The sequence below is a fragment of the Carlito syrichta genome, unplaced genomic scaffold, assembly GCF_000164805.1.
Source record: "Carlito syrichta isolate Samal-C Ts95f unplaced genomic scaffold, Tarsius_syrichta-2.0.1 Scaffold314047, whole genome shotgun sequence".
Lineage (NCBI taxonomy): Eukaryota > Metazoa > Chordata > Mammalia > Primates > Tarsiidae > Carlito > Carlito syrichta.
In genome coordinates, this window is record NW_007258143.1 from 159912 (window position 1) to 181613 (window position 21702).

General features: G+C 45.7%; 2 protein-coding genes across 6 annotated transcripts in view; both read right to left on the reverse strand.

Annotated features, from left to right (window-relative positions):
* CITED1 (Cbp/p300 interacting transactivator with Glu/Asp rich carboxy-terminal domain 1) overlaps positions 1-442 on the reverse strand; it is a 5514-nt gene extending 5072 nt beyond the window's left edge. The window contains exon 1 of one of the 2 annotated variants that reach the window (XM_008070863.1): positions 280-442. The gene's annotated coding sequence lies outside the window, so the exon portion shown is untranslated. Of the gene's footprint in view, positions 1-112; positions 154-279 lie in introns of those variants that run through there. The other variant, XM_021718967.1, reaches the window with a different exon arrangement.
* A 3303-nt stretch (positions 443-3745) lies between these two features.
* HDAC8 (histone deacetylase 8) overlaps positions 3746-21702 on the reverse strand; it is a 280351-nt gene continuing 262394 nt past the window's right edge. For 2 of the 4 annotated variants that reach the window (XM_021718961.1, XM_008070865.2), the window contains one exon: positions 3746-5001. In XM_021718961.1, the coding sequence (XP_021574636.1) occupies positions 4906-5001 (96 nt within the window). In that variant the 3' untranslated portion in view covers positions 3746-4905. Of the gene's footprint in view, positions 5005-21702 lie in introns of all 4 variants that reach the window. The other 2 variants (XM_021718960.1, XM_021718959.1) reach the window with 1 other exon arrangement.

The window sequence follows — 21702 nt, forward strand, 5'->3', positions numbered from 1 at the left end:
GGCGCCGGACTCCGGGGCGGTGGCGGTAGCGGCCACAGCGCTCCCCTCCCGGCGCGGGGGACCCGGCTCTCAAGCTCCCATTGCCGCCCGGAGAGCCCTGACACACACGCACACGGCAGCAGACTGGCCTCGGCTAGGAATCCCAGGAAGGACAGACCCCGTTTCCCCCCTTTTTTTCCTCCTCCCAATTTCCACGTCTTTATCACCGGCTTAGGGCATTATTAGCACATGTCCTGGCTCGTGGGCGAGTTGGTGGCAAAATCTGAACTGGATACTCACGGAGGCCCCAAGCTGGTGCTGTGCCTTCCTTTGCCCTCTTCCTCCTCACCGGGAACGGCCCCTAGCCGGCAGGCTGCGAGAGGGCAGCCGGGCAGAGCGAGCCTCCTCTCGGCAGCTCAGTGGTGCCCCTTCTGCAGCTGTGCTGCCAGGAACATTTTTATAGCAGCGGCTGGCGTGTGTGGCCCTTTAAAGGCGCTCGAGCTGGTGCAGTCACCGCGGATCGTGTGAAAGCGAAGGGCCGGCTGGGGAACGGAGTCCGCCCGGCCCCGCCGGTCCAGCAGCCTTGGGGACCGGCCACGGCTCCCGGGGTGGGACTAGTGAGCCCAGGCCATGAGCACCCCTCGGCCAGGGCTCTGACCAATGCCTGGGCTTCTACAGCTGTCAGGGGCCCGGACTTGGGACACGGGCTCTCCCCACCGACCTGCATGGACTTGCCCAATAAATTCCACTTAGTAATTTCACTGAGGCGAGGGAGAGATGTTAGTGTCTGTTTTCTGACCTAAATCTAGCTGGTGGTCAAAGCGGGATTCAGGGGGCTGGGAGGAGAGCTGTGGACTCAGGGAATGACCCGGAGGCCAGAGGCGCACGCGGGACGGGGCTGGAGGGGCATGGTCTTAGTTTTTTGCGGGGCTTTCTTGGAGCCCATCTGTCCTCTTTGGGCTGCACCATCTCCCTCCTTGAAGGGCCAAGCCTGGAGGTTCCTTTCCCCTTAAAGTCGCCAGATTCTGAGCAGAGCCGCATGGCGGGCCTATATGGCAGTGGTGGCTTCCCTCGAAGTCCTGAGCTGGTGTTGGGTTCGAGGGTTTCTGTCCTGCGGTGGTCCAGAATGGAAGGAAGCTGGCAGGATGCGAAGCGAGAAGTTCTATTCTCCCGGACCGTGGGGCCAGGTGCAGTTCACCAGGCTCTCCGAAAAGCCAAGAACGGGCAACGGGGTATGAAGAGCTTGCACCAGGGTTCGTAGAGCCTTCCTTGCCTTTCCACGATGCCAGGTTATTTTATGATGATTATATAATCATTCCCATCTAGCAAGAATAACATTTTGCATTGGGAGTACATCTTTCTTGGGTTGGCATGTTATCTTACACATCCTTAGTGGAAAGAGGTCTGGTTTTTCTCCCTCATCTCAATTAGTGTTCTTTGTAGCCAAAAAATTCTCACTTTACACCTTCAAGAAGGCCACCAGAATTACCCCTCTATTAACGCCTCCTCCCTTTTTTGCTGCCTTTCAGCAACAGCTACTCAGTTTACACTGTTTATAAAACATGCTCTTTAAGAAAAGGTCCTAATGTTAAGAAAAAAGGGGAGGGAATGTCATGAAGTCATTTTCACTATGTATGTGTTCTGTCTTCTTAATTGGATTTGAAGACCTGAAGGTTTTTTTTTTGTTGTTTTTTTTTTTTTTAGTAGCCCCAAGTGCCCTGCATTTGCTTTTCTAACAAAGTTCTGCCTGTTGATGGACTGACCGGTTTACTGACATAAAGATGGGGAGCAAATGGCGGGGTGGATCAAGGCCCTTCCTTGGCATCTGAAGAGAGCTGGGGCGAGTGCCCGGGATGCCAGGTAAAGCCCTCCCCAGCCCCTAAAGCTGCCTTGTACGTCTCCATTCATTCCTCCTACTCTGCCCCAACACGAACCCCGGTAGCAACCACAGCCCACACATCATCCCTGCACTTTCTCACTATGCTTAAAGATTGTGAGCCCCGCCCGGTTTCCCTCTGATAAAAGGCAGGATCTTTTGGGACCCTAAAGCCCTACTGAGTTTGCGTGTGAAATACACCGTCGAGTCCTCTTGGTGACTGCCTGGGGGGGGAGAAAAAGTTACTGTGAAAACCAAGTGTTGGAGAAGAAGCGGCTCTAGGCTTTCGAGTTGTATGTTGCTAATTTGGACCCCTGATCTGCCCTCCCAGTCAGCCCGCGGGAGCGGGTCTGGAAACCGTGGCAGAGGCTCCGCTGCAGACTCCGGATCCGGGAAGTGCGGATCCGCCCTCCATCTATTGGATGGTTCCCAGGCCAATTGTTAGAAAGAGGCATATGTTCATCTCGGCTTCTGGAGTGTCTCCGGAGCAGTTGCTCAACAGCCAGCCCCCTCCCCCATCCGGACCATTGAAGGGCAGAAAAAGGAGCGCCCTCCGCCGCATTTCTCTGTGCCCACATGCCAGAAAGGGCCTTCCCACTGGTGACTTCCTGTCGTCTCCACTGCCCACCTCCTAAGGAACACGAAAGAGAGGGGCTTCAAGCACTTAGCCTTGGAGCACAAAAGCCACCCCTTTCCTTTTGGGGGAGATGGGAAAGGAGGTTAGTTTCAGAGACAGAGAGGGAGCAAAGGAGACATTTGTATTTTTTGGCAAATATGCCCCATCACTGACTTCCCAGTCGGCTCCAGCAGAGTTCAGAGCTCTCCACTGAACTCTTATCTCCAACTTGGCAACTAGATCGCGAGCTTGCGAAGCTAGGGGGAGGACAGGGATGGTCACCCATCAAGAACCTTCTGTGCGCCAGTATTGGGCCTGCCGTGTTCCTATCTATCATCTCATTCAATTCCAAGGACAGCCCTGTGAGGTAGGGTTTACCAACGGTGAAACAGTCTCGAAGAATTGCCCAAGTTCCCACAGCCACGTGGCTGGGCATTGGAGTCCCGGCCAGGTTGTTTGCCAAGTCTTTACCCTCATCGGTAATCTCTGAAGCCCGGGTGGTGGTGGTGGTGGTGGTGGGGCAAGATGGGGGAGGCAGGCGCGGGGGAAAAAGGAGGATGTCTCTAATGCAGGTTCAGGGGTCAGTCAGGATCTGGGTTTAAATTCCTATTCTGTCATTTGCTAACTGTGCAGCTTCATTCTTTGGGTCTCAGTTTTCCCTTCTGTTAAATGGGGATAACAACGGTACCTACTCCGGGTTGTAACAATCAAAACGAAAGGTTTAGTCTGGTTGATGGTCCCCTGTCCCCTCTTCCTCCGGCATTGTAGTAAGTGGCCAATAGATACTGTTATTATACTGGGCCTTCTGATTCTTTTCCTTTTGCCTCTTCTCCCTGCCTCAGCTCAAACACTTAGGGTTCAGTAATTCTTGCTGATTGATTAATTTAAAAATCAGACTGAAAGGGGATGAAGGAGGCTTGTAAACTCAGGAAGGGGAGGGAGAAGAACATGAAAATTTGTTCTCAAAATCCCACCCTCTAGAATCAAGGGCTGCCTGAGCTATATGACAGGAGTAAATCTGGGACCAATTAAAGATGACCACTTTTTACAGGGCAGCCTATAAACTTACAGAGTGGTCTCCAGAAACATATATTCAATATGCATGTAGAAAAAAGTTTAAAAGCACACGCGTTTTTTGTTCAAGAATGTTGGGAGAATTGTTTATAACAGTGAAGGCAAAAAGCAGTCTAAATGTTCACGTTAAGAGAGTGTGTCTACCTTGGTACCTTGACACTAAAAAAAATAGTTAATAATAAAATTCTGATTTCAAAAACTTTTATTCATGGGAAAATGTTCATAACAACATATTACATTAAAAATGCTAGGTACAAAGTTGCATAAGTATGATGCCAAGTTGCAAAGGGCACAAAGGATACAAAATTAAATACTCACTATGCTTCCAGCCATGTATGAATATTTATATAAAGCAATGTTCAGGAAAACATCAAAATGATAACAGTGCCAATGGGGTGGTAGGATTATGAGGATTTCCCCCCTTTTTCCATATATATTTATAGTTAATAAACTCCATAAAACAGTATGTCCCCATTTTTGGTAAAATTATATGAACACAGAAAAAATATTGAAAGCAAATACACCAAAATATTAAGTAATTATAATTGAGTAGTGGGATTATGGGTGATATTTTTCTTTTCCTTTATTTTCTGCAACATGATTGTATTATTTTCTTACGATTAACACAGATTCATAATTTGAAAAGTGCATTATCAGTAAGATCCCACTTGGGTTAAAAGTATGGATGTAAGTTGAAAAAAATGAGAAGGAAGTATACTAAAATACATTAACAGTTTTTATATTAGATGGTAAGGGATTATGGGTAATTTCTCCTCTTTATTTTTCTGTAATATGATTTTATTATTTTTATAATTAAAATGAAGCCTAAAAATAACATATACAATATGATCTCACTTTTGTTAAAAATGAACTTGTGCATAGAAAAAATAATAGACTACTCCAAAATGTGGTTGTCCTGGGCGGTGGGGTTATGGGTGATTTTTGTTTCCTCCTTTATACATGATTTCTTCATGTTCCAAATTTTCTACAGTCAACATGTATTATTTTTTAATTGTGAAAAAAGTATAATGCATTTCAATATTGAAGTTTTACGAAAAAAGAGCATACCTGGGATTTGCTTTAAAATATTCCAGTGGGAGTGGGGGAAAAGTAGATGGGGATACAGATGAAATAAGATGGTAATTGTTGAGGATGGGTGCATGAGACTTCATTGCTGTGTGTTCTTTACTTATGTATATGCTTTAAAAATTCCATAATAATATTTTTAAAAAGCATTTTTTTCACATACTTTATCTCTTTTAATCTTATGCCACCTCTGTGGGATCAATGATCTCCATTTCAGAGAAAACTAAGATTTAAAGAAGCAGAGTCATTTGCCCCAGGTTGACAGTGGGAGAGTTCAATAGTGGGAGGTTCCAGTGGGAGGTTTGACAGTGGGCGTGACCCCAGTTTCCTCACTCCAAGCCCAGGGCTCTTCAGCATATTCCAGTTGCTGCTGCTTTTTAAAAATAACAAAAAATAATTAACATTGTGTCTGATTATAAATGTTGTAATTGTTCACTGCATAGAATTTGCAAGTAACAGAAAAGCACCAGGAGGAAAACATAATAATCAACCAGACTGCATCAGAGTTAACCCTCTAGTGTCTGGCCATGCAGACTTCATCTCAGTGGCCTCTTACTCCAGAAGTATTGTGTGCTTGTGTGCTGCAAACATCTTTGCGGCAAGAGTGGTTAGTCATTCCTGATGGGCTATTGAGTGAGGCTGCAACTATTTGGGGGGCCCTTCATGTGTGAGGTCCCAGGAGATGGTGGGTCCTAGCCACCCCTCCCCCTACATTTCCTGGTGCCTCCTTCAGATTCTTCAGCCTGGACCATAGTTCTTTCCTATTACCCCCTTTTCCTGCACAGTGGCAAGGTATAGAAATCCATTTGGAGAAGTCTGAGTGGCCCCTGTCCCCTTGCTTCCTGTGGAGACCCTGCCCAGAAGCCCCCTTAGGATCCTGTGAGTCTGCAACCAATCCAAGTGTGCCTGTGCCTCCATTTCCCCATCTGGAAGATGCTAGTGAGAATAGCAGACGGGTTGGCCCCTGCCAGGGAGTGATGAGCTAACGTCTGTAGCGCTTTCCAGCCCCTCAGAGCAAGGTGCTGGAGCCTTCCCGGCTCTGCGCCTGTGGCTGCCAGCCTGAGTGAGAGCCTGGGCCTGGCTGCCCCGTGTGGAGGGAGCGGCCGCATTCTTCTGACCCAGGCCAGCGGGCTTGGACAAGCACTCACTTTTGCTCCTGTGTTTAAAAAAGAAAAGAAGAAGATGAAGAAGACGTGGAAAGGGCCTTGAGAAATAGAAGATTGAGAAGAGAGCAGAGAGATAATGGGGCATCCTCGGGCACCCCAATCAGCTTTGTAGACTCAAGCCCTGTTTCCTGTTTACACAGGGGTTGAGGGAATTTTGGAAAGGGCCAAGAATTGGGTCCAGTTGAATTGATTCCCTACTTGATTTCCTGTTATTTATGCATAACGGAAAACCGCAAATATACAAACGGCTTGGGCCACCCAGCCTCTTGAATCCCTAGAGACTGTCTTCACAGCTCTGCCCATTCCAGTCTTCAGGGATGTCGTTCCAATGTATGTCCCTTTTCCTTGCTCCCTTCTAGCATTCAGCATCATAAGAACCCTAGCAAGTAAACACTATCATCCCTACTTTAGAGAGAAGGGCATCGAGGCACAGAGACGTGAAATAAGCCCCAGATGGCACAGCTAGTAAGTGGCAGAGCTGAGATTTACTGCCAGGTCTGACTCACTCCTGAGGCCACACTCTCCCCACTAGGTTACCTGCTCATCTGCTATCTGTGTCTGTGCTTTTCTTTTTTCTAGAGTGGATGCTGTGCAATACCCATTGCAGTAAATGGTCAATACATGTGGCCAGAAGATGCGTGGCCCAGGTCAAAGGAGAGCTCCTGAGTGAGGAGCCCAGTTAGGAGCTAGGGCAACAATCTCTAGGGATGAGGTGCAAGGGGGAGAGGTGGTAACCTGGGAGATGGCAAAGATGATTCTGAAAATTTGTCACCCAGGGAAAAGCCCAAAGTTCAAAGGCAGGGAGGAAGAGAGGTATTGGGTGGGGGAGAAAGAGAAGAAGCCAGGCAGGCCTGGCCTCGGGCTGTTCGGGTGTCAGCAGTGAGGCTGGAGGCCTTGGGAAGGTGTGAGGCTTTGTGGGGGAAGAGAAACTCTGCTTTAAGCATGTTTAGTTTAAGCTGTTGGCAGAACATCCAAGTGGAAATAGTTTGCACACAGCCAGGAATATAGGACTGGAAAGAAAGTGAGGTTGTGTCAAAAAAGAGCAATCGGCAGGATGACTTTCGGCCAAACTGTGGGGAACTTTCCCCTGCCTCTCTCCAAGGCATAGAGAGGGGTTTTCTCCTCAGGGCCTGGGAGATGCTGGCTTTTCCCTGCAGCTCTCCATTCCTCTCCCCTCCCTAGCCCCTCCAACCCAGCACAATCATGGACATGTGCTTTAAATCCCTAAGGGGTAGTGTGAGGGGATCTCAGTCCATAAATTTCTCTATGCCAGGGAGTGACAGGGGCCTCATCTCACTTTGCTAAGTACATTTTGGCTAGGTCTGAAGCATGCCAGGACTTCCCCGGTTTCACTTCAGCTTCTAGAACACAAGCCTTTGGGGTCTTATTTGCACTCTCTTTTCAGCCACATGCCATTCTTAGGCCAGCACAGTGTCTCTCAGCTTATTTCATCCTTAAAAAGGTGAGGTCACTTCAGTCTAGTCCTGCTCCCTGCAGCAGCAGGCTGAAACTGCTCCCTTTACCTAAGCTCTGAGATGATGTGACAGCCCTTTGCCCCTAGTCTCATCTCCAAGCCAGGAGCATTTCCCTGCATTCCCCTTTTTGGGACTTTGCCCTCCTAGGCTCCCAATCCAATTTCAGTCGAGGCCTCACACTTCCATTCATCCATGGACCCCCACTTTGCCTTCAATCAGAGTCTCTGATGGCATGGAGAACTCTTCCAGCTTGGACCACTAACCCCTATTGCTTCTCTTACTTCTAACACCGCTGAGTGAGCATGGGCAGGATGAACTCCACATGCATCACCTGGGGGACTGGAAAGATTTCTATGGCTTCCCATGAACACAGAGACTTGGGGATCAGCAATCAGAGCTGGAGATGGATTGAGGATCTGGGGTATCTCAGGGGTCAGAGTGCAGACTTCGCTGCCAGGTAAGCAGACAGGACCACAGGCCTAGTTACCCAAGGTCCCTCTCCTGCCTAGACACAGAAACAGTGCCTCAGCTAGCACATACAGTCTCCTTGGACTAATTACAAAAAGGCGCCCCCTCTGGGAGAAGCAATTAGAAACAGGTGCTGCTTCCTCTGGGCTTTGCACAACCCTCACCCCGGGCCCATGACTTTGTCATAGAAACACAAACTGAATTTCAGGGGACAACCTGCACAAGCAGGCTTTGAAGCTCTGCAGAGAGATGAGTCTGGATCATCACATGGCTTAGGTTCCTGCAGTGGCCCAGCACCCCTAAGTACACCACCTTAAGGGATATTATTCCTACTAGCTCTGAGTAATCACTGAGCACTTATTAGGTGACAGATCCTCGCTGTTTTTGTTTGTTTGTCTTTTCGAGTTGGAGTCTTACTCTGTTGCCCAGACTGGAGTGCAGTGGTATGCTCATGGCCATCGCAGTCTCGGCCTCCTGGGCTCAGGCAATCCTCCTGCCTCTGCCTCCCCAAGTAGCTGGAACTGCAGGCACACACAACCATACCCAGCTAATTTTTTTATTTTTTATAAAGACGAGGTCTTACTATTTTGCCCGGGCTGGTCTCAGACTCCTGGGCTCAAACGATCCTCTTGCCTCAGCCTCCCAAATTGCTGGGTCTACAGGCCATGAGCCACCATGCCCAGCCTTCTCACTGTTTTTAGTGCTCCGTACTTATTCTCTCATTGAATCCTCACAACAACCCAAGATATAGGGTGAGTACTATTATTATCTCATCCCTATTTTACTGATAGGGAGATTGAGGCACAGAGATGTTAGGCAGCTTGCCAAGTTTATATACCCTGTATGTTTTAGGCTGAGGATTCTAATGAGGCCAACTGGCCTCAGAGCTATTGCTAGTGACCACAGGGCCTCACTGCCTCCTAAGTAACACCCATAAGGACTTGCCTCTTATAGTTCATAAAGTCCTTTCCCCGCCATGAGCAAGGTCAATTCTCACGTCCCTTCCTCACCCCATGGAAGGTTGTTGCTATTATTGTCAATCTCATTTTATGGATGAAGGAAGGAGGCTCAGAGAAGTGAGGTGGCCTTGCTGAGGTCACACAGCTAGCAAGTAAGGATGCTGGGATTTGAATCCAGTTCTGCCTGGTTTGATCTCTCTTTTTTCACTCTCTATATATGTGCCACCCCTCCCACCTCCAAGGTTCTCGCTGCCTTTCCTCAAAAATGAATATCAGAACTGGTGGGGACTGGAGAGATGACCTTATCTGAACTTCTCACTCACTGTTAGAGAGGAGAGAGCCAGCACTGGTATTTCAATGGAGAAAGGAAGAAGAATGAGTGAGAGAGAGGGGAAAAAAAGTAATGAGAGAGAGGCACACATACACACACACACACACACACAGAGAGAGAGAGAGAGAGAGAGAGAGAGAGAGAGAGAGAGAAAGACAAAGAGACGCAGAGAGAAAGAATATGCAGGCGCCTGGGAAGAAAACAAGGTAAGGAAAAGAAATCAAATGAGAAAGAAAAAGGCCCAAGGTAGGGTGAAAGCGTAAGTGACCGGCCATCTGGAAGCAGCACCAAGCTCGGCAGGGGCGTGTATTTGTGAAGCAGGGGAGCTAGACCAACAGGTGTGAGGGCCCAGCTGCTGCTGGCCAAGAACTGTCTGGGCCCAGCGCCCAATCACAAAGAAGGCATAGCCCCCATAAGAGTCATCTTGGGAACTTCAGATGGGGGAATATGGGGAGAAAGCTGCTTTCTCCTAAAGGCAGAGCAGATCCTCAGCAGGCCCAGTGGGGTTCGCCACTGAACAGCTCCCGAGATGGGGGAAGGAAGGTTCCTGTGTCCCCTCCTTGAACTTCTCTTGTATTTTCTTCAAGCCTCTTCCAAGTGTTACCTTTGGAGTCTGGAATATAGATGATGCCCAGCCATGTTTGAATCCTAGGCTGCCTTGTCTCTTGTCTTGGCCATGAATGGTCTCCTTGAATGGTCTGAGGGGTTTAGTAAATGCCAGCTGGTGCTACCATAAGCCAAAACCTTGTAGGGATAGGTAGAGAGGGGAAAATGGCTATCAGATCTCCCATCCAGCTCCAGGCGTGGCCTAGTCTGATACTGAGAGCATGGGGCTCTGCCACCAGAGTGACCCTGGTTCAAGTCTTGAGGCTGCCACTTCCTAGCTGTGTGACTTTGGGCAAGTGATCTTGGCTATTTGGGCCTCAGTTTCCTTAGGTGTAGGGTGGGGGGAAATAAGAATACCTACCTCATGAGGCTGTGCCAGGGTTGAATGAGATAATGTCTGTGGCTATAAACTCTCAAGTGCTGTACACATGTGAGTAATTACTCTTCTCTGACCCCTGTTCCCTGCTGCTTGGGGGATGGAGTCAGCCATCTAATCTGAGTCCAGTTCCAAGCCTGACTTCACCTCCTTGGCCCTGTTTTCCTCATTGTCACATATGACTGTGTGGGAAGTCAGGCCTCCTGACCCACTGGGGTGGGCTCAGGTTTGACTGTTTTTCCTACATAGCTTTTCATTCAGGCCACAAATGGGAGCTGACCCCCCATTTGGCTCTGCTTCAGTCACCAAGGCCTCTAAAGGACCAAGAGTCTATTTTGGGCCTCAAGGAGTTCCCAGTAGAGCATGGGAGATAGAAAAGCAGACATTAATAAAATGAAGTGAGCGATAGGAGGAGGTGACATCTGAGTTGAAGATCAGCATTTCTTGGGTGTTGGGAATAGTGTGGGGTTTGTGAGGTCACAAGAGCCAGACTTGGATGCCACATTGAAACATTCAGTCTTGATATTGTGGTCCCTCAGGGTGACATGGGCAGATATACATGGAGCCTGTTATGTACTCATTGCCTCGACCTTCTCCCTCCACTTTCCATCCTTGCCAGTGAGCAAGCAAGTGAGCCCAGGAGGACTCCCAGGTCTCTGCCCTGAACACAGCCCCATAGGGTTCTTGGTCCTCCTGTTCCCTGCTCCCCCCAGCTTCCTGAGCTCAGAAAATGGCACTCCGTTAACCTCATTTTTAGACTAAAAACCTTGCCTTGATCTTCCTCTTTCTCTCTCATCCTAGATCCAACCGATGAGCAAATTCTGTTGGCCCTCTCTAAAACACAGCCAGGATTGGAACACTCCTCACCACTTTCATAGCCCCCACCCTGGGCTGAGCTGCTTGTCTGCCGTTGCCTTCTGACCAGTCTCATTGCTTTCCAGCCTCTGGACCTTGTTCCACACAGCAGCGGGAGGAATCCTGTCCTCCTTTGCTCAGGAGGCTCCAATGGTTCTCCATTCCACCCAGGGTCAGAACAGTGGCCCATATGACCTGGTCCTTCCTACTTCGCTACACTCATTTTCTCCTACTTTCCCCTCATTCCCTCAGCTTCATGCACAGTGGCTTCACTGCTTCTTGGATGTGACAATGCAGTTCCTATCTCAGGCTCTTTGTATTTGCTGTTCCCTCTGCCTGCAACACTCTTCTCCTGATGGCCACATGGGCTAGCCTCCTTACTGCATTCAGGTTTTGCTCACTGTCATCTCCTCAAATGGGCCTTCCCTGGTCAGCCTAAAATGGCAGCCCTGTTGTTCTCAACTTGTACCTCAGTTGATTTTTCTCCATAGTACTTATCACCACTTGCCATATTATATTTATTATCTGTCTTTCCAACTGGGCAGGGATTTTTGTGTGTTGTTCACTTCTGTCTCCTCAACAGTATACTGCCTGGCATGTAGCAGGCTGTTAATAAATATCTGTCAAATGAAGGAACGGCTGAGCTGGGAAGTCTAACTTCTGGGTGTTGGAGAGAGAAATTGGAGGGGAGACAGAGGTGAGATGGGACAGAGATTACCGAAATGGTAATACAAAACAGATTCTGCAGAATGACCCTTAAAGAAGAAAAAGAGGCCTGGCGTGGTGGCTATGCCTGTAATCCCAGCACTTTGGGAGGCCAAGGTAGGAGGATTGCTTGAACCCAGGAGTTTGTTCCTGGCAGCAGAGCAGGCTAGAGAGGATGGCCACAATGTGAAGAAGAGTGAAGTGAGATGAAAAGTGCTGGGTACAGGGCATTAGAGGCCTTGAGAAAGGGCAGTTTCTACCCCTCCCCCACCAGCATACAACAGTGATTTTGTAGTGTCTATTCTGCTTGTCTCGGTTCACATACACAGGTGCACATTAGTCCCACTCCACTAATTAGCTCACCCCTCATTCTCACCCTTATTCTGCCTTGCTGTCCACTTCCAACTAGTGCAAACCCATGTCTTCCATGCTGCCCACAGGGTGAGTCTCACAGGACATTTCAAAAGACATTTAGATGACTTTTGGGGGGAAAATGGATTGCACTGATGTTTAAAGGTAATCTGAGCCCCTGGGAGAACCAGAAGGGGCTTTTATACCTGTACGGTGACCACTTGTATACCTAATCCTGAATTGTACCCCACATCTTTAAAATAAAATAAAATAGGCCAGGCTCGGTGGCTCAGCCTGTAATCCCGTGCTTTGGGAGGCCGAGGTGAGTGAATTGCCTGAGCCTGTGGGCTCGAGACCTGCCTGGGCAACTTGGTGAGACCTCATCTCTACAATAAATCAAAAAATCAGCTGGGCGTGGTAGCGCGCTCCTGTAGTTCCAGCTACTTGAAAGGCTGAGGCGGAAGTATCGCCGGAGCCCAGCAGGTCGAGGCTGCGGTGGCCGGGAGCGGCCACTGCACTCCAGTCTGGGCGACTGAGTGGGACTCCAACTCAAAAAAATAAAAATAATAAAATAATAAAATAAAATAATTTTTTAAAAAAGAAAAACTAAAAAAAAAAAAACAACCAAAAAAACCCCAGAGGGGATTTTAGTTACTGCTATTCCCCTAACTCCTCCCAGCATTTACTGAGGTCCTACTATGTGCTAGACATCAGGGCTAGACTTGAAGAGATGTGAAAGATCTCGAGTGTTGTGGAAGAGACAGATAGTTAACTAATAACTTACTACTAATCATCTAAAAACACGCCTATTCTCACTAATAAAACAAACTGAAATTCAAACAATGAGATATTTTCACCTCTTAAATGAACAAAGCTGAAGTTGTAGGGAGGGTGTAGGAACAGCCACATTTATGTAGCATTTGTTGGACTGTGAATTAGGACAACACTCCTGGGAATCAAAATCCAGCATCTCTTTGTTTGTTTGTTTTTAATGTACATGCCCTTTGATCCAGCAGTTACACTTCTACAAATTTATCATAAGGTAGTAATACAACAAATGTGCAAGGGTATATGTAAGAGGACCTTCACTGTAATTTTTTTAGGTGAAATTCACACAACAGAAAATTAACAATTTTACCCAACACAAAGAAAAGATAAATGTTTGTGGTGATAAATATTCTAATTCCTCTGCTTTGATCATTACACACTGTTATGATCAAAATATCATATATACCCCAAAATATGTACACCTTTTACGAAAAGAAATTAACCATTTTAAAGTGAACAATTCACTGGCGTTTGGTACATTCACAATGTGATGCACCCACCATCGCTATCTAGTTCCAAAACATTTCCAATTATTCCAAAACAAAAGCTGTACCCTTTAAGCAGCTATTCCCCATTCCCCCTCTGCCCAGGCTCTGGTAGCAACAAATCTGTTATCTGTCTTTATGAATTTGCTTATTCTGGATGTTTCATACAAATGAAACCATACAATAGTGACCTTTTGTCTGACTTATTTCACTCAGCATAAGTGAAGTATCAGTGTTTCATTCTTTTTTAAGGCTGAATAATATGCCATTGTGTGAATGTGCCACACAATTTGTTCAGTCATTCATTTATTTGACTCCTTATTTGGCTATTGTGGCATTTATTTGGCCACCTTTTGGTTATTGTGAATAGTTCTATGAATATTCATGTAAAAGTGTTTGTTTGAATACCTGTTTTCAATTTCTTTTTGTTTGTTGTTTTGTTTTTTTCAGTTGGGGTCTCATCTCACTCTGTCATCCAGGCTGGAGTGCCGTGGCATGATCATGGCTTACTACAGCCTTGACCTTCCAGAGTAGCTGGGATTACAGGTGTGTGCCACCACACCTGGCTACTTTTGTGATTTTTTTGTAGAGAGGAGGTCTCGCTATGCTGTTTAGGCTGGTCTCAAAATCCTGGACTCAAGCAATCCTACCACCTTGGCCTCCCAAAGTGCAGGGATTACAGGCATGAGCCACCACGCCTGGCCTCTGTTTTCAATTCTTTTGGGTATATAGTTAAGAGTGCAATTGCTGGATCATAGGATAATTCCATGTTTAATTTGTTGAAGAACCGCCAAACTGCTTTTCACAGTGGCTGTACCATTTTACATTCCCATGCCAGTGTACGAGGGTTCACATTTTTCTCTTTCTGAGATAGGATCGTACTGCTTTTTGGGGCTGGAGTGCAGTGGTGCAATCAAGGCTCACTGCATCCTCAATGCCCTGAGCTCAAGTGATCCTCCAGTCTCAGCCTCCCAAAGTATTGGGATTACAGGCATGAGCCACGTGCCTGGCCAATTTTCCTACATCCTCATCAGCACTTGTTATTTTCTGTCTTTTTGGTCATAGCCATCCAAATGGGAAAAAACTGGCAACTCAATGTGGTTTCAATTTGCGATTCCTAATAACTAATGATGTTGAGTATCTTTTCATGTGCTCATTGGCCATTTGTATATCTTATTTGGAGAAATGTCTAATCAAGATCTTTGCCCATTTTTAATTGGGTTGTCTTTTTATTGTTGGGCTCTTGATGTATTCTGGATACTAGGCCGTTATCAGACAAATAATTTGCAAATATTTTTCCCATTCTGGGATTATCTTTTCACTTTCTTGAAATGTTCTTTGCAGCAAAAGTGTTTTTTTTTTTTTGAGTTGGAGTCTCACTCTGTCGCCCCTACTGGAGTGCAGTGGTCGCTCCCGGCCACCGCAGCCTCGACCTGCTGGGGCTCCGGCGATCCTTCCGCCTCAGCCTTCCAAGTAACCGGAATTACAGGCATGCGCTACCACACCCGGCTGATTTTTTGATTTATTGTAGAGATGAGGTCTCGCTGCACAGGCGGGTCTCGAATCCGCGGGCTCAGGCAATCCACTCACCTCAGCCTCCCAAAGGCGTGGGATTACAGGCTGAGCCACTGAGCCCGGCCAAAAGTGTTTTTAATATTGATTAAGTTCACTTTATTTTTCCTTTTGTTGCTTGTGCTCTTGGTGTCATATATGAGTACATTGCCAAATCCAAGATCATGAAGATTTACCCCTATGTTTTCTTCTGAGAGTTTTATAGCTCTTACATGTAGGTTTGCAATCCATTTTGGATTTATTTTTGTATGTGGTTTGAGACAGAGTTTCAACTTCATTCTTTCACATGTTGAAATGCAGTTGTCTCGGCACCATTTGTTGAAGAGACTGTTTTTTCCCATTGAATGGGCTTGGCACCTCTGTCCAAAATCAATTGACCATAGATGGTTTGGTTTATTTATGTACTTTCAATTCTGCTTCATTATATCTATAGGTCTGTACTTATGCCAGTCACACACTATTTTAATTACTGTAGCTTTGTGGCAAGTTTTGAAATTGGAATGAATAAATCCTCCAACTTTGATCTTCCTTTTCAAGATGATTTTGGCTATTTGGGGGTCCCTTCCAATTTGTATGAATTTCAGGATGGATTTTTCTATTTCTGGAAAAAGTCTTTGGAATTTTGATAAGGATTGCATTCAATCTGTAGATTGCTTTGGGTAGTATTGCCATCGTAACAATGTTAAATCTACCAATCTATGAAAGTGGATGTCTTTCTCTTTATTTGTGCCTTCAATTTCTTTCACAACATTTTGTAGTTTTCAGTGTACAAGTGCTTTTGCCTCCTTGGTTTATTCCTAAGTATTTTATTCTTTGGATGTTATTGTAAATACAATTGTTTTCTTAATCTTCTTTTCAGATTGTTCATTGCTGGTGTATGGAAACACAAGTGATTTTTGTTTGTTAACCTTGCTGAATTCACTTTTTAGCTCTAGTAGTTTTTGTTGTTGTTCAGTATTTTTATCTGTAAGGAACACTGAGAAAATTCTGAATGTTGGGCAATAGGAGACAGGTTAAACAAATTTTGGAACATACCTATAATGTGACCATTTTAAGGGATCAGGTGTGCCTTGCTTTTGGGTATGTCTGGGATATGTCATAATAAAAGATAATCAAGGTAGTTTTTTCTGGATTGATGGAAAGCTATCCATGGCATGTAATTAAGTGAAAAAAATCAGGTTATAGAACAGTTTATATTCATTCACATAAAAGCCAAATGATTACATATGCATAATGCCAGCTCCATGGGGACAGGGATTATTGTCTGTTTTGTACACTGATGTAACCCTGGTGCCTGGTACACTGCATAGAACATAATAATATTTATGAAATATATGAAAAATGTTTGGTAAAAATTGCTAACAGTGGTTATCACTGAGCTATAAGGGATATGAGGGAACCATCATCTGTACTGTGTGACTGTTTTTACCTCAGGCATATATTGGGGTTCTATTAAACACTACTCCCCTCCAACACATTTTCTTTCTCATCAAGTAAGTGGTGAGCAGAAAGGCACTGTGGGCCAAAGGAAGAAGGTGCTAGGACTCCATTGGAGATAAAAAGAGGTTTCTCATAGGCAGCCACTTTGGAGCTGGGCCTCACCAGGTTCATTTCTGTTGTCCACACAGTGGCCAGAGTGAGTTTTTCAGAATGCAAATCTGATCAGATCACTCTTTGACTTAAAACTTTTTGATGATTTTCTCGTCAGTAGGGTCAAGTCTTGCCTCTTCCACCTGACACAGGAGGCTTTTTGTGATCTGGTCTTTGCTATTTTTACTTTCTGCCACTTACTAATATATAACTCCATTTTGTGATTATGAAAATTTAAAAAAACACACCAAAGCAGAGAGAATAGTATAATCAACTTCCATGTATTCATCCAACCCACTTCAACAGTGATCAATATTTTCTTTTTTCTTTTTTTTTTGAGTTGGAGTCTCACTCCTTTGCCCAGGCTGGAGTGCAGTGGCACGCAAGCTCATGGCCACCCCAGTGTCGACCTTCTGGGCTCCAGTGATCCTTCCACCTCAGTCTTCCAAGTAGCCGGAACTACAGACACACACTACCATGCCCAGTTATTTTAAAATTTTATTGTAGAGATGAGGTCTCGCCAGGTTCCCTGGGCTGGTCTCGAACCCATGGGCTCAGGCAATCCACTTGCCTCGGCCTCCCAAAGTGCTGGGATTACAGGCTGAGCCACCAAGCCTGGCCAATATTTTCAAATTTTGTTTCATCTATCTAACCCCCTTCCCTCCACAATCATTTTTCTCCTCTGCAGTATTTTTTTTTTTTTTTTGAGTAGGAGTCTCACTCCATTGTCTAGGCTGGAGTGCTGTGGCACGCTTATGGCCACCGCAGCCTTGACCTGATGGGCTCAGGTGATCTTTCTGCCTCAGCCTTCCAAGTAGCCAGAACTACAGGTGTGTGCCACCATGCCCAACTTTTTGATTTATTGTAAAGATGAGGTTTCACCAAGTTGCCAAAGCTGATCTCGAACCCTTGGGCTCAGGCAATCTTCTTACCTTTGCCTCTCAAAATGCTGGGATTACAGGCATGAGCCACCATGCCTGACCTCCTCTGCAGTATTTTCTTTTATTTTATTTTGAGTTGGAGTCTCACACTACCACCCAGGCTGGAGTGCAGTGGCACGCTTACAGCCACCGCAGCCTCAACCTGCTGGGCTCAGGTGATCCTTCTGTTTCAGCCTTCTAAGTAGCTGGAATTACAGGAGTGAACTACCACGCCCAGCTAATTTTTTGATTTATTGTAGAGACGAGGTCTCACCAAGTTGCCCAGGCTGGTCTCGAACCCTGGGCTCAGGCAATTCACTTGCCTCGGCCTCCCAAAGTGCTGGGATTACAGGCTTGAGCCACTGTGCCTGGCCCTCCTCTGCAGTATTTTAAAATAAACTCAGATATATTATTTTACCTGTAAATACATCTGTTCGTATCTCTAACAGATGAGAATTTAAGATATATATATATATACCATACTGTTAGTGTACTTAACAAAATTATCAGTAATTCCCTAACATCATCTAGTCTATGTCTAATGTTCCTTCATTGTCTTAAAAACATCTTTTTACATTTGGTTTGTTTGAACGCAGTCCAATATGCTGTGCTCCAGCAACACCAAACTGCTTCCCTAAATTTCTTGATCCTTCTTGTCTTTATGCACTTTAGTCCCTTGACCTGGAATGCCTCCTCCTACATCTGGCTCAAGAATCAGCTTGAGTGTCATTGCTTGCTTGTAGTCTTCCTGATTGCCTTGTCTAGATTGTCTGTCCTTCCTTTGTGTCTCATAATACTCAGAACTTAAGGCATTGATCCACTGTTATTGATCCACTGTTCCTTAAGTATGTACTGAGTGGACCAGGTGGCAGGTATTATGCCAGGTGGAACTGACAAAGTTTAAAGTTTTCAGAGAGAGAGAGAGAGAGAGAGAGAGAATGAGAGAGAGAGAGAGAGAGAGAGAGAGAGAGAATGAGAGAATGAGAATGAATTAATACATGAATAAGAATAAGATAATGATGAATGGTATTTGGGGACTGAGAGGGGAGAGTAGCTACTTTATTTTTATTTTCTTCTTATTCTTCTTTTTTTTTTTTTTGAGTTGGAGTCTCACTCTGTCGCCCAGACTGGAGTGCAGTGGCCGCTCCCGGCCACTGCAGCCTCGACCTGTTGGGCTCCGGCGATCCTTCCGCCTCAGCCTTCCAAGTAGCTGGAACTACAGGCGCGCACTACCATGCCCGGCTAATTTTTTGATTTATTGTAGAGATGAGGTCTCGCCTGCCCAGGCGGGTCTCGAACCTGCGGGCTCAGGCAATCCACTCACCTCAGCCACACAAAGACGCGGGATTACAGGCTGAGCCACCGAGCCCGTCTATTTTTTATCCTTGAGTCGAAGTTTCACTCTGTTGCCCAGGTGGCCAGGGTATTTAATTGAGGCTGAAAACTGAATGAGGGGAAGGAGTTAGTCTGGGGGAAGATCTAGGCATAACAAGCAGAAGGACTAGCATTTGCAGAGACTGTGAGGTGAGGGACTCCTGTTCTAGAAGCCTCTGCTTATGTTTGTCTTTACCTCTGTATTTGTAGATCTCATTCATTTTATAATCACAAAACTCTCTTTAGTGTTGAGAATCTGATATGGCTCCTTGCCCCAGAAAAATGTACAAATGCATAGCCACACTGATTTGTGTACTATTTCCTTAATTCCTGAAGCCAGGGAACCTTAGGAAGTTTCCCTACCCAGACTGGGTTTACATTTAGGGCAGGATCAGTGTCTAGTATCTAACATGCCCTCTACTGTGTGATTTTCTGCATTTTCTCTCTGGTCCCTCACGACCATCCCATGAGATAGGTACAGGTAATGTCCCCGTTTGATAGATGAGGAGATTAAGGTTCAGAGAGAGGGAGTTACTTTCTATTCAGTGACTGGGGAGGGGCTTAAACCCAGGCAGTCTGAGACTGAAGTGCATATGTTGCACTTTAAAGTATTACCGTTAGCTTTGGGCCTGGCACTGAGCAGGAGGTCTGGCGACCTGCACCAGGCAAATGTCATGAGGAGGAGTTGCAGGAGCTCTGTGCAGAGGCTCAGAGATGTCAAACATGCTTGGCCTACATGGCCATTTTCTTTCCTTCTTCTGCGTTTCTCTTTCTCCTTCTTCCCCTCCTCCTCTTCCTCCTTCTTTTTTTGTTGAATAACAATATTTGCTTTTCTTATAAAGAAGTCTTTCTGCCTTAGCAAGAGTCTTTTAAATATAGAATTGGAAATATACTGCTCTCTCTATGACAGCTCACAATGAATGCAACAGAGGCAGATCCACCCTCTCCAAAGGTAAACTGGCTTGGGAATTTTCCATTGGCTTTTGAAAAAAAAATTAAAATTTTATTTATTTACTTTTTTGGGGATCAGGTGATACATTCACATGGTTCAAAAATCAAAAGGTACAAAAAGGAACAAAGTGCAAGTTTCCCTCTCTCCCCTGCCACTTGCCACCTGGTTCCCCTGCCTGGAGGCAACCGAGGTGTCCCAGTTTCTTGTGTATTTTTCCAAAGATGTTTTATGCAAATGTATGCATATCAATACATACATCTTTTTTCTTTTTTTTTTTTTTTCGAGTCGGGGTCTCATTCTGTCACCCAGACTGGAGTGCAGTGGCACGATCACTGCTCATGAGAGCCTTGACCTTCTGGGCTCAGGCAATCCTTCCATCTCAGTTGCCTGAGTAGCTGGGACTACAGGTGTGTACCACCATGCCCAACTAATTTTTTTTTTTTTACTTTTTGTAGAAACGATGTTGCCCAGGCTGGTCTCGAACTCCTGGGCTCAAGCAATCCTCTCACCTTGGCCTCCCAAAATGTTGGAATTACAGGTGTGAGCCACCATACCCAGACAATATAGTTTTTTAAAAATGGTTATTTTCTTAACCCTTGAGTTGAAGATATAGCTTAAACTTCTCTCCTGGTCTCTCTGGTCCTTGTGAGTTCCTCGGAGACAGTGGAGCCTGTAGGTTTCCCTCAGAGGTAAGCCTTTCCTGACCCATCTCCATGGCAGGCCCTCCTATACACAGTACTTTAGACTCTTCAAAGAGCTTCCATCTTTGATAATTTACTAACCATTCACAATAGCCCATGAGGTGTAAGAATTATTCACCACATTTTATGGGTAAGGAGACAGACCCAGAAAGATTAAGTAACTTGCTGAAAAGCACACAACTAGTGAATGATGCTGTGTGGTAATGGCCTGCAGCATGTAGCTTGGTCCAGCTTGGACTTTGACAGCAATAAGAAAGTTGTTTACACTGAAGTCACAGTTTAAAAATATTCTGGTGGCACTAGTGTGGGGCAGTGGAAAAAGAAAGGGAACTTGCAGTTCCAGATAGGTTTGGTTCCTGACTTTGCCACTTACAAAGGGGCAGGTTACTTCATCGTCTGTAGCCTCAGTTTTCTAATCTATAGAGTGGGGATGATAATAGCAACCCAGCAGGGTGGATAGTGACCTACTATAAGTGAAAATGATTAGTAAAATGGGACAAATGCCAATGCTTGCATTGCCATTGCCATTGTTATTACAGTTATAGGCTGGTCTCTTGCAGACACAAGAGGTGGGGGGTGACGGGGTGGGTAATTGTTTCTCAAAGGGATTTGCCCCACCCTCAAGCCAACAGATTTAAAAAGACCCTCTCTAGTCTAGACATGTAAACCAAAAGCAACCCCTCCACTCTCCCTTCCCCACCCCGCCATCCCCGCTGATCGGTCTTCCAGGTGAATAGAACAGCCCCAGGGCCTGAGCACAAACTCTTCCTCAGTGGTGGGTGTCATGAATTGACTTTGATCTGTAACTCCCCCACAGATCAATTCTTTTTTTTTTAAGTTTATGAACTTTTAAAAAATTAAAAAGCAAAACATGCTTACTAGCGATTAGAAAATATTGAGAAATAGAAATAAGAAAAATAAACTATCCTCATACCTTCCTCCTCCATAAAAGTTTACCTTAGTTAATATTTTGGTGTATTTCCTCTCCATGGTTTTTCCTCTGCCCTTATGATAATTGGTTTTGTGGATGCTGTGCCTAACTTGCTTGGAGTATTTCAATGTTAATTTTTAAATATTTAAAATAATTCCTAGTTCTCTCTCTCTCTCTGCATGTGTGTGTGTTAACCTAGCATTTTTTTTTTTTTTTTTTGAGCTGAAGTCTCACTCTGTCGCCCAGACTGGAGTGCAGTGGCACGCTCCTGGCCACCGCAGCCTCGACCTGCCGGGCTCCGGCGATTCTTCCGTCTCAGCCTTCCAAGTAGCTGGAACTACAGGTACGTGCTACCAGGCCCGGCTAATTTTTTGATTTATTGTAGAGATGAGGTCTCGCCAAGTTGCCCAAGCGGGTCTCGAAACC